Source organism: Xenopus tropicalis, chromosome 2 (genome assembly GCF_000004195.4).
Source record: "Xenopus tropicalis strain Nigerian chromosome 2, UCB_Xtro_10.0, whole genome shotgun sequence".
In the NCBI taxonomy this organism is placed as follows: domain Eukaryota; kingdom Metazoa; phylum Chordata; class Amphibia; order Anura; family Pipidae; genus Xenopus; species Xenopus tropicalis.
This window is the reverse complement of record NC_030678.2, coordinates 110,427,122-110,440,206: the sequence shown is the minus strand read 5'-3', so window position 1 is coordinate 110,440,206 and position 13,085 is coordinate 110,427,122. Positions and strand designations below refer to the sequence as shown.

General features: G+C 38.8%; 1 protein-coding gene across 1 annotated transcript; it reads left to right on the top strand.

The window, feature by feature from the left end:
- Positions 1-258: 258 nt before the first annotated feature.
- On the top strand, positions 259-9,016 carry creg2 (cellular repressor of E1A stimulated genes 2). Its single transcript, XM_002934507.5, has 4 exons — positions 259-1,464; positions 4,259-4,428; positions 6,546-6,656; positions 8,540-9,016. Exons 1-4 carry the CDS (start codon positions 1,006-1,008, stop codon positions 8,670-8,672), a joined length of 873 nt encoding a protein of 290 aa, XP_002934553.1. The 5' UTR covers positions 259-1,005; the 3' UTR covers positions 8,673-9,016.
- The last annotated feature ends 4,069 nt before the right edge of the window (positions 9,017-13,085 follow it).

Sequence of the window (13,085 nt, the reverse complement as noted above, 5' to 3'; positions counted from 1 at the left end):
GCTATGTGTGGCCATCCATAGCTCAAACTGGAGCAAAAATCTCACCTGTTACTGCTATTTTTTACCGCATCATTACCACATGGTAGTTGACTGCCTCTTTCTCTAAACAAAATGTGCAGCAAACACACTGCTAATTGGGGCTAACTGACCTGTCCCATAATAAGGGTTAACTTGAAAAAATGGGCTGTGTTTGGGACTGAATTGCTAAATTCTGAAAAAACAGTGCCAGAATCCACCTAGTGTGCACAGTGACAATTGGGTATCAGTAAGCTGGTTACTGCATAGTAGCAGTTGCAGTTGGCCAAATCTGCATATATTTGGCTGGTGGAGAAATGCTATGTGTGTCATAGGTCAGAGGCAGCTCATAATGCAAAAGGTTTATTTGTGGTCCTTATTATTGCTCCTCTACTTAACTGAGCCAGGAAGTTGCTAGCTTTTAAATGGGAAGTGCTAAAGTAAAGGTAGTTTCATTTTCTAGTTAGGAGCAATAAATAACAACAAAAATATTTCTTAATTAAATTAGGCAAAACGGATATTCAGCACAAGCCCTGCTCCTTGAGTTCATTTTGAATTACTTGTTGTCCTGTTATTTTAGTATCTGCCTGAATGACAATTGACCCTGTAACTTTATGTGGAATAGTCTATTCTGCTCTTGGAGGAGGGTAAGCAAATGGAAGAGCAGATCCACCTGTGCTGCTTAATGATTTTCCCGTGAACTTCTAAATGGCGTGCTCTTGTAAGTAAATTAAAAAACCTAAATAACAAATAATGACCTAAATATTTCCAAAGTTTTTATCTTTTCAGAGGGAACGTGAATTAAATATTTTTTTGCATCGGGCAGTTTAGGAGTCAGCTAATCACACGTTCAAGCCTATGAACGACAGCCAAGGCAAAACCAGATTCTGTCAATAGAGGGCGCTCGGAGTATTGTGATATGACTAAAATTGTCTGCGCTTTCTTTCGGCTTAGGCAATGTAGATTCCAGCATCCTATGGCAGCCTCAAAATGTCTGTGTGCTTCTTTCCTAGCAGAATAGCTGCTTTTGTGTGTTTGCTCTGTGTGTTCGCCTGCACCTGGCTTCCCCACTCCCGCAGCTATGTCATTGTCAACTCAGTGTCCTGGTCAGTAACTAATGAGGTGGAGGAGGAACTGGACAGTTCATCCACAGAAGATGCGTTGCCAGCACTGCTGGAGGATACCATCAGCATATGGAAACAAAGCTACCCAGCCTCTGCTTTCAAAGAGGACAGAGAAACGAAAACCAGGCCTGCGTCAGACAGATCCAAGCAGATCTCTTCTCCCTCCAGAATGTTCTCATACAAGAGAGAAAGTAATGTGGGCACAGAGAGCCCCTCTCCTCCTCAAGCAGCAGTGGCCCGCCATCAGAAAATGGCCAGGAGTGCCAGGGTCCTTGCGCACCACAGCAAATGGGGTTTTCTAGCCACAGTGTCTACACAGGATTTGGTAAGTGTATTTAGGAGCCTAGATATGGCTAGGGTTGGAAAAATATAGCCTCACTATGTAAAATATCCAGCTATGCAGCATGCAGTCTGGCAGTTGTGGTTGCTAGAATCTCTTTAGAAGCCACTATCTTCAGATTTGGAAGTTGTAGTTTAACTGCTGCTCAAGGCAGGTTGGACGTTACTTACATACAATTGATCTGACACCCTCTTGCGCTACTGTATACACAATGCCACATTTGCAGTCTCTAACAAGATCTGGATATGTTTACCACCTAGGTGTTAAAGGGGTGTTTCTTTTAGCATGTTATAAAATGTCCTTTTGCTAACAACTTTGCAATTGGTCTTCATTATTTTTTAAAAATAATTTCTGTATTATTTGACTTTAGCTTTGTCATTTTTCCAGCGTTCAGATTGGGGGGGGGGGATTAACCTCAGCAGAGGTTACCGTGAGGTTACCATTTTATGGTTATCGTTACTTTAAATCCCTTTCTAATCTTTCTATTTAGACATTCTCGTAATTATATTCCAGTCTCTCATTCAAACCACTGCCTGGTGCCAAGGTAAACAAGACCCTAGCAACCAGATAGCCATTAAAATTCCAAACTAGAGAGCTGCAGAACAAAAAAAAAGAACTGAAAAAACTCAAAAAAATTAAAGATGTAAACCAATTGCAAATTTTCTCATAATATCAATATAGTTACATAGTTACATAGTTACATAGGGTTGAAAAAAGACCAGTGTCCATCAAGTTCAACCCATCCAAGTAAACCCAGCACACTTAACCCACACCTACCAATCTATACACTCACATACATACACTATATATACAACCACTAGTACTAACTGTAGATATTAGTATCACAATAGCCTTGGATATTCTGATTGATCAAGAACTCATCCAGGCCCCTCTTAAAGGCATTAACAGAATCTGCCATTACCACATCACTAGGAAGGGCATTCCATAACCTCACTGCCCTCACCGTGAAAAACCACCTACGCTGCTTCAAATGGAAGCTCCTTTCCTCTAATCTAAAGGGGTGACCTCTGGTGCGCTGATTGTTTTCATGGGAAAAAAGAACATCCCCCAACTGCCTATAATCCCCTCTAATGTACTTGTACAGAGTAATCATGTCCCCTCGCAAGCGCCTCTTTTCCATGTCGTACTAAAAGTTTCATTAATGGTAAACTTTAACTTGCAGAATTGGCGAGTACCCTAGTTTGGTGCAATGGAGGTTATTTACTTTCTATCTTAATAAAGCTGTCTTTCTGCAGGGCCTCATAAATAAATAAATGCACTATTCTTAGTGCAGGACAGCTGCATTCAGTGAACTCCCCATCTTAATTTGTACCTCAGCAACAAATAGGCAATGCTTTGAGCTGTGTTCTCATTTACTGAAATTGTTTTAGCTATGAGCTCTTTTACCTGTTGAATGGCTCATATCCAAACCACTCACAACAAATTACTATAAGGATAGCTATAGAATAGATAAAGTTAGTTACAGATGTTGCATGACCACTATGACACAAAAGGGGCATGCCATTCATGTGCAGAGTAATAATTGGAGCAGTGTCCACAGATGAAAGCAATATTTGATATACTTTTAAGCAGGCCTCCATTTGCATTGACAGTCTGCAATTGAAAACTGTTAGCCTAAGTCAGGGATCCCCAACCTTTTATACCCGTGAGCCACATTCAAGTGGAAAAAGTGTTGGGGAGCAACACAAGCATGAAAAAGTTTCCTGGAGGTGCCAATGAGAGCTATCATTGGCTATTTCATAGCCCCTATGTGGACTGGCAGGCTATAGAAGGCTCTGTTTGGCATTATACTTGTTTTTTTATGGCTCCAGAACTTGCCTCCTTTACCAGAAATTCAAAAATGAGCACCTGGTTTGAGGCCACTGGGAGCAACATCCAAGGGTTGGGGAGCAACATGTTGCTCGCGAGCTACTGGTTGGGGATCACTGGCCTAAGTGATATCAGATGATATGGTCAGCTAGGGAGTTTGCCTTGCTAGTGTGGCTTGGAATAAACCACAAAAGGGAACATATTTATTAAGCTATGTTAAAAAATATAGTTACAAGGCATAGACACAAACAGGAGTACAATTATAATAGATTAGACAGTGACAGTAAATCAATATTTAAGAGCTTAGGTGATTCCAGTACAGTTCAAGTGAATTCCCTGCCCCAAAGAGCTTACAATCTATTAGGGAGAGGATACAGTAAGAAACAAAAGGGGTGGGAAAGAAGTGCATATATTAAGGGTTTGTTGTATATAACATTTACACCAAATTTTCATGTTAGAAATGATGAGTGAAACATCACAGCTTAAAACAAAATTCCTCCATAAGAGACTGCAGTAAATAGCCCATGTTGCAGTTGTGATCAAATTTTGGTGCTCAGAAACTTGAACAATAAATCAATTTTCTCATGCATTTGAAGGATTCCACTCTGTAACTATCTTGCTGTTAGTATATGTTTACCATTAGGTCTACTCAGTACATCATCAAAAGTATGTTTACAGTAGCAAACTAAAAAGCATTTTAACTAAGCAGGCAGATCTAACTAAGGTCAATGGTGCATGTGGTGATTCTGGCTCCCTAGAAGCTGAGATTTAAGAACCTTGGGGATGGTGTAAAATGACCACATTCACTGGAGGTGCAAATATGTTAGTGACCCCCACCCCACCAATGGATGTAGTCTATGCAAAAAAATGCAAAAATAAAAACCTTCAAAAAAAAATTAATAATGTTTCAGCAAATTATTTAAACAGCTGATCTTCTTTGTTTCACCAGATTGTAGGTGTACCCTTTGGACATGTTCTACTCATCAGTGATGGCCCAATAGATAATGGTACAGGTGACCCTTTTATTTATGCCAGCCCAAAGGCCAGCTTTATCTCTGATTTGCTAAAGAATCCAGTAGCCTCGCTGACTATTGCAGATCTGGATGCTGATGTGTGCAAGTATGTGTAATTTTATTGGCTATAAAATTTATGATACACCAAAATGTACAACTTTCTTAAAAATTCTTAAAATTGGTAGTGGTACAGTATAATACCAAAATATGCTAAGCTATTTCTGTCCAACTGGAAACCTGTTTGAATAATATAATAATTTCGGTATAAGTTGGCCCTCGAATATGTGGAATGACAAATAAATGGCTTAGTACATGTAAGGACTGCAAAGCATTGTGTTAGGTTGATGTCAATAGCATATATTGAATCTGTACTAGAATCTATGTGAATTGTTAGTCCCCATCCTGATTTTTTGCTTTTAGCAAATGTAACCATTAAATGAAGAAATAATAAATACATAAATGGGAATTTCTGACAGAGTTAACTTGAGTTAACTTGGTCATTAATGACTTAAGGTGGCCATACACGGGCAGATCCGCTAGCTTGGCAATGTCGCCAAGCGAGCGGATCTTCACCCGATATCCCCACCTACGGGTGGTGATATCGGGGAGGCATGTCGGTGAATTAGATCATTTGGCCCTGGGGCAGTCGGTTCGGGGACCGCATCAACGAGCCGATGCGGTCCCCGATCTGACGGGATTTTCTAACCTGGCCGACCGATATCTGCCCAATTTCAGGCCAGATATCGGTCGGCCAGTCCGATCGTTTCTGCCCCTACACGGGCCGATAAGCTGCCGAGTCGGTCCAAGGGACCGATATCGGCAGCTTCTATCGGCCCGTGTATGGGGACCTTTAGGGGAGGTTACTGTAAGTAATGTATCAGTGTTTGCAGATGAAACAAAACTCTGCAGCCCAATTAATTCTACCCAGGATGTGGCATCCTTGCAGCAAGATCTTGACAAAATGGCAATCTGGGTGGCTAAGTGGCAGATGAGATTAAATGTCGATAAATGTAAGGTCTTGCACCTGGTATGTAAAAATATGCAAGCCTCTTATAAACTTAATGGAGCTGGAGTAGCAAATCCATAATGGAGAAGAACCTTGGACTCCTTGTAGATAATAAACTTGGCTGTAGCAAGCAATGCCAGGCAGCAGCTGCAAGGGCAAACAAGGTTTTGATCTATATTAAGGGGCATAGATTTACCGGAGAGTGGGTTATTCTTCCACTTAACATAGAGCTGGTAAGGCCCGATCTAGAATATTCTGTGCATTTTTGGTCTCCGGTGCTCAAGCGGGATATTAATGAATTAATATATATATATAATATTTATAGAGAGAGAGAGGATCCAAAGAAAGGCAACTAAGCTGGTAAAGGGTATGGAAAGTCTCTTGTTATCAAGAAAGAATGACCAAGTTGGGTCTGATTTAAACTGGAGAGGAAACGCTTAAAAGAACTGTTTAGTGTAAAATAAAACTGGGTAAATAGGCTGTGCAAACAGAAGAATGTTTTTAATGTTATTTAGCCAAAAATGTAGACTAAAAAAGGCTGAAGTGAACAGAACGTAATAGTCAAATCACTTTCTCCTTTGCAGCTCTCTAACCTGTTAACAGTCTGTAACTAATTAGTGACTGGCGGGGGGGGGGGGGGGTTGACTTATGGAACATAACTGTTTACAAATCTGACCTGTATTCTCAGGGTTTATAGATAACAATTTTGGCTGACTACATTACAAACATTTTTTATCTTGCATGGCCTATCTATTTACCATTTTCTTTTTTTACACAAAACTTCCTTTAAGGGGGGATATTATAAATATAAAGGGGATCATATAATCACTCTAATGATTTATTTACCCATAGATTCTTCCAGCAGACACAATGGCATACATTTTCGAAGAAAGGAGGTTCTATTTAAATATTAGGAAAGGGTTTCTTTATATATCTCTCTTAGTATAAGTTGATCCAGGGACTTGGAGTCATCTTGGAGTCAGGAAGGATTTTTTTCTCTGTGGCAAATTTGAAGGTTTCAGAAGAGGTTTTTGCCGCCTTCAGGATCAGCTAGCATTTTAGGCAGCTTCTACATAGACACAAAAGTTTGGTTGCGTGTGTTTTTTCCACCTAGTTTACTATGTTAGCCTGTTGAGGTTGAGCTCTTTATTTCTCTTTCCAACCTATAATTACATTATATAAAACCCTTGTTCGCTGTTTTTTTTACTTATTTGAAGGAGCATCACTGAAGAGGATGATCCTCAAACTGCTGTCTTGACCCTCACAGGCCAGATGGTAACCGTGCAACCAGAAGAAGTAGACTTTGCTAAAAAAGCATTGTTTTCCAGGTAATACTGATCATGCTTTAGTGTATAATCCATGTGCTAAACAATAGATAGCATGGATTTAGTTTCACATGTATTCTGTTTGATTTTTGTCCCTTTCATTGTTATAATGTATAATTTAAGTGGGCAGTTCACCTTCACAAAAGCATACCCCAAATGGTTTTATTCCGTTTTAGTTACAAAATGCATTCATTTCTTTTTTTCTTTTCACATCTTTTAGTAGAAAGTTAGTGAGCCACGTTGCCTGTTATTTAAAATGTTTCAATTTCATACATTATATTATATATCCCTCAGCAGATGCAGGAGTTTCAGTCCCTGCTATTACTACTGATTACAGTTAACAAATAAGTTGCTGGCATTGCTACAATGCTGCTGAAAAACATATCTTCTAATATTTCAAATGGTACAGACAGTTCAGAAGGTCAGCAATCTAGCTAAACAGTGAAGTTACTCCATGTTTAGTCCTTGCAAGATAGACAATTGCATTACAACTATACAGTCCTCTCCATTGTGCCTGTTATGCATGGGCTTATTTGTGTGCTGGTAATCTAATTATCTACCTAACAAGGACCAAACATAGAGTAGCTTTAGTTTCCCAGTTTGCCCTGTTTAACTCACGAATTAACATAGTTTTTACCTATTGTTTTAATCAGGAAAAACTAAACTCATTAAAACAATGTTTTAAAAATGGGTACCTCACCATGAATCCACTATTGCACTATTTTGTGATGTTTGTCACTCACTGATGACCTTGTAACAGTGGGAGTAAAAGGCACAACTCTGTCCATTCATTGACTGGTGAAACCTACCATGCATGTTGTTTTGTGTGTGAGCACAGAAGGGCAGACTTATTTGCTTAAAATGGCAGTATTTCAATATGGGATTATGTAGTAGCACATGCTACTGGCACAGTTTTTATATAAAAACTTTATATGAAAGAGTGTTTCACATATGGACCCTTTATGTGACCTTTTTTTTTTAGATACTTGTAGTAGCACTTATAAGTTCACTTTCTGTATAATTTTGTCATTGCTAACTAAGCCATAAGGTCCTCCAATCATCAAAATGACAATCTGAGTCATGAAAGTGTACCCCATTTGGTCAGCCAAAAGGTGAACAAACAGCCCCCACTGTTTATGGGGTCATTAGCTAACCACAGACCTGAATCTTACTGGTAGGCCAGTGCTTAGCCAGTGTTTATTGCAATGTACTGTATTTCTATCCAAGCTGTGTTTTCTAAGTATTGACTGCACAGGTCAATTATATAGGCTATTTTGGTAGGTCTGTGTGTAGAGCCAAACCAGCTAAATAGTCAGATGACTTCTGCTTATCATAATCAAGGCTTTAAGGGGGTCCACCCCATTTACATTCAAAAGTTGCTTAGAATCAAATTTTCTTTAAAAAAAAGTACTCCTTTAGCCTAGAGTAAATGCGCCACCCACATAAACACAAAAATAGTGCAAGCATCAAGCATGAACTGGAGAAACCGGATGAAGAGCAATTAAAAAGAAAATACAGAGCCGCCAAGCGGTTGAGTAAATAGAGCAGGATGCTACATTTCTAAACTACAGGATTATGTTAAATTGAAAGGCCATACAATGACCCTTATTTTGTGTTCCCAGTAGAATTTGGATGGCATGAAATAGCTGTATGGCCAGTGTGGTAGAAAGAAAGAAATAAAAACAGGGTAAGGGCTAAATGTAAAGTATGTAAGTAAAATCAACTGCAGTAAGTAGCCCAACAATGCAATTGTAAAAAAAAAAACTCTGTAATGTGGTGCCTGTTGAATGCAGGGTGTCTTGTTCCTTGAGCAGTGTGGGACATACAGGCTGTTAGTGACAACTGTTTTTTTACCAGATGAAATTTTACTACTGCATTCTTCACAGGCACCCTGTAATGAGGAAATTGTCTCCAATTGCTGGATGGCTGCTAATGAAAATGAAGACCGAGCATGTCCATGTAACAGATTGTTATGGCAAGGCTTTCACAATTAAGATGGAAGATTACTACAGAGCTTAGCATGGTGCTTCTTGAGTACTATAAAGCATGGTATTAATGGCCATATTTCTTTAAAAGGGAGGAATTCACTATACATGTGAGGTTTTTGCATCCAAACAGGAGACGTCCCGCTCAGAAGTATGTTTTAGCTTCACTTCATTAACCTGTCAGTGTTCGATGAGGAGGAGAAAAATATTCTGCACTGGTCTTTGTACTTCTACATATTTGTATTTCTTAATGCAAGTGGGTGCTGCATACTGCTTACTCTGCCAAGGTATCTCTCAAATATAGCACAATATAGGTACAGATGTATTAAAGGAACAGTAACACCAAAAAATGAAAGTGTTTTAAAGTAATTAAAATATAATGTACTGTTGCCCTGCACTCGTAAAAGTTGTGTGTTTGCTACAGTAACTCTATTATAGTTTATATAAATAAGCTGCTGCGTAACCATGGGGGCAGCCATTAAAGTTGGAAATAAGGAGAAAAGGCACAGGTTACATAGCAGATAACAGATAACCTCTCTAGAATACAATAGTGTTTATCTGTTATCTCCTATGTGCCTGTGCCTTTTCACCTTTGAATGGCTGCCCCCGTGGCTAAACAGCAGCTTTGTTTATATAAATTACTGAGGCAAACACACCAGTTGTACCAGTGCAGGGCAGCAGTATATTTTATTCTTATTACTTTTATACACTTTCATTTTTTGGTGTTACTGTTCCTTTAATATTGTTTCCAGAATCCAGTATTTTCTGGTATTTTTAAATGCAGTTTTGTGGCCATTCTGGGTTAACAGAGGCCAGATGTAGGGCCCCTGAAATCTTGTATGTTGCCTATAAATGCATAAGCTGTATCCTACATTTAATGGAGAGACATGATCAACAGATCATTTGTAGATTTATTACAGGTTTTGCTGATATGATTGTGACAGTAAATACAACAGGCAATAACAATCTAGTGGTTAAATAAAATGACTAATAATGGATTTGGTAAATTATATAAAGAGTGAACTTCCTAAAGGTTTCCCTCTCTGTCTTGCATATGTTTTTCCACACAGTCACTATTTCTTATACAGTATAAGTGTTCTTTAACTTTATTTTCTTCAGCTTGTATTCTGGACTTCTTAGGTAAGAACTTATTGCACTCTTCTTGGCTAAATATTATTCTATGCTGAAAGCCTATTGTTTGTAAATCTGACAACATATCCTGGTCCAATATAGAAAACTAGAACATGTAAGGTCAGGATAAGTATAACTATACATATACAAAATCATATACATTACATACAGTGGAGGAAATAATTATTTGACCCCTCACTGATTTTGTAAGTTTGTTCAATGACAAAGAAATGAAAAGTCTCAGAACAGTATCATTTCAATGGTAGGTTTATTTTAACAGTGGCACATCAAAAGGAAAATCGAAAAAATAACTTTAAATAAAAGATAGCAACTGATTTGCATTTCATTGAGTGAAATAAGTTTTTGAACCCTCTAACAAAAAAAGACTTAATACTTAGTGGAAAAACCCTTGTTTGCAAGCACAGAGGTCAAACGTTTCTTGTAATTGATGACCAAGTTTGCGCACATTTTAGGAGGAATGTTGGTCCACTCCTCTTTGCAGATCATCTCTAAATCCCTAAGGTTTCGAGGCTGTCTCTGTGCAACTCTGAGCTTGAGCTCCCTCCATAGGTTTTCTATTGGATTAAGGTCCGGAGACTGACTAGGCCACTCCATGACCTTAATGTGCTTCTTCTTGAGCCACTCCTTTGTTGCCTTTGCTGTATGTTTTGGGTCATTGTCGTGCTGGAACACCCATCCACGACCCATTTTCAGTTTCCTGGCAGAGGGAAGGAGGTTGTCGTTCAGGATTTCACGATACATGGCTCCGTCCATTTTCCCGTTAATGCGAATAAGTTGTCCTGTGCCCTTAGCAGAAAAACACCCCCAAAGCAAAATGTTTCCACCCCCATGCTTGATGGTGGGGACGGTGTTTTGGGGGTCATAGGCAGCATTTTTCTTCCTCCAAACACAGCGAGTTGAGTTAATGCCAAAGAGCTCTATTTTGGTCTCATCAGACCACAGCACCTTCTCCCAGTCACTCACAGAATCATTCAGGTGTTCATTGGCAAACTTCAGACGGGCCTGCACATGTGCCTTCTTGAGCAGGGGGACCTTGCGAGCCCTGCAGGATTTTAATCCATTGCGGTGTAATGTGTTTCCAATGGTTTTCTTGGTGACTGTGGTCCCTGCTAATTTGAGGTCATTAACTAACTCCTCCCGTGTAGTTCTAGGATGCTTTTTCACCTTTCTCAGAATCATTGACACCCCACGAGGTGAGATCTTGCGTGGAGCCCCAGAGCGAGGTCGATTGATGGTCATTTTGTGCTCCTTCCATTTTCGAACAATCGCACCAACAGTTGTCACCTTCTCTCCCAGCTTCTTGCTAATGGTTTTGTAGCCCATTCCAGCCTTGTGCAGGTCTACAATTTTGTCTCTGACATCCTTGGACAGCTCTTTGGTCTTTCCCATGTTGGAGAGTTTGGAGTCTGCTTGATTGATTGATTCTGTGGACAGGTGTCTTTTATACAGGTGACTAGTTAAGACAGGTGTCCTTAATGAGGTTGACTAATTGAGTAGAAGTGTCTAACCACTCTGTGGGAGCCAGAACTCTTAATGGTTGGTAGGGGTTCAAAAACTTATTTCACTCAATGAAATGCAAATCAGTTGCTATCTTTTATTTAAAGTTATTTTTTCGATTTTCCTTTTGATGTGCTATCTGCCACTGTTAAAATAAACCTACCATTGAAATGATACTGTTCTGAGACTTTTCATTTCTTTGTCATTGGACAAACTTACAAAATCAGTGAGGGGTCAAATAATTATTTCCTCCACTGTACATGTATAGTATGATCACCATAAAGGCACTTGCTTGCTGAAAGAAAATCTTTGGCCTGACATAAACCACATATTAGTTTGGCATCATACTTTTCTGTAGTAGTGCCTTCTCTGTCTCAGAACAAAAAACAAATTCCTGAGCACATATATTTGTAAATTGCTTAAATATATGGATGTGTGCACCCGCTGCTTAGTTTTGGCCTTTTTTTGACCAGCCAGCCTGGGATGTCTATATGTAGTTTGGCAAAAGCTTTACCCAAAGATAGGGGTGTAATGTTGACAAAGTATCCATTGAGGCCACTTACCATACATTCAGTAGATATGTCCTGCATTTTTATTTGCATTTCCATGTTATGAATATGAAGGACATTAGATTAGATGTAAGTCCTAGGTTACTTCTTCCATCAAGGGAGTGTTGGAATAATTTTTCGTGCCTCTCTGGTTGTAAACAGTTAATGAAAAAGTGAATGTATTAATCTTTAATTTATCCGTTTTATACTAGAGTTTTGAGGTTTGAAAGACAAGGCATTAAAGAATCATTACTTGCAAAATTAAGCCTCCCTTCTTACTATTGTTGTTAAATGGGAGTGGGGGGCGTGACTGGGTGAATGCCAAGAAAACAAGAAAATACATTATTAGGTGGTATTAACACCTATTTTGCTGTGTTCAGTCAACATTAACATCAAGAGAGTGTTGGAATTATTTTTCGTGCCTCTCTGGTTGTAAACAGTTAATGAAAAAGTGAATGTATTATTCTTTAATGTATCCATTTTATACTAGAGTTTTGAGGTTTGAAAGACAAGGCATTAAAGAATCATTACTTGCAAAATTAAGCCTTGTTTCTTACTATTGTTGTAAAATGGGTGGGGGTGTGACTGGGTGAATGCCAAGAAAACAAGAAAATACATTATTACATTATTAGGTGGTTTTTACACCTATTTTGCTGTGTTCAGTCAACATTAAGTTGCCATTGTATGTGACAATTACAGTATAGCTATTGGTAAAGGAACAGTAACACCAAAAAATTTAAATGTATCAAAATAAATATATTTTGTATTATTGCCCTACCCTGGTAAAAGTTTTGTCTGCTTCAGAAACACTACTATAGTTTATATAAACAACGCTGCTGTGTAGAAAAAGGAGAAAAGGCACAGGTCACATAGCAGATAACAGATAAGCTCTGTAGAATACAATGGGAATTCCAACTTATCTGTTATCTGCTTAAGTAACCTGTACCTTTTCTCCTTTTTCCAGCTGGAATGGCTGCCCCCATGGCTACACAGCAGCTTAATTATTTCTGAAACACACAGCTTTTTATATAGCACAAACTTTTTTATTGGAGGGTTTTAGCTGCAGATTTCAGTTAAAGTGTGCGGTAATGTTTTATGATACTGTAATATGCAAATGTGTTATGCAAGGCTGGCAAAGTTATGACTACATACTAATACAATAACAGGGCTAATAGTAAAAAGTTGAGAAAGAAAATAGTAGCATATTCACAGCTCTTTGTAATACTTAGGGGCTGATTCATCAAAGTAAT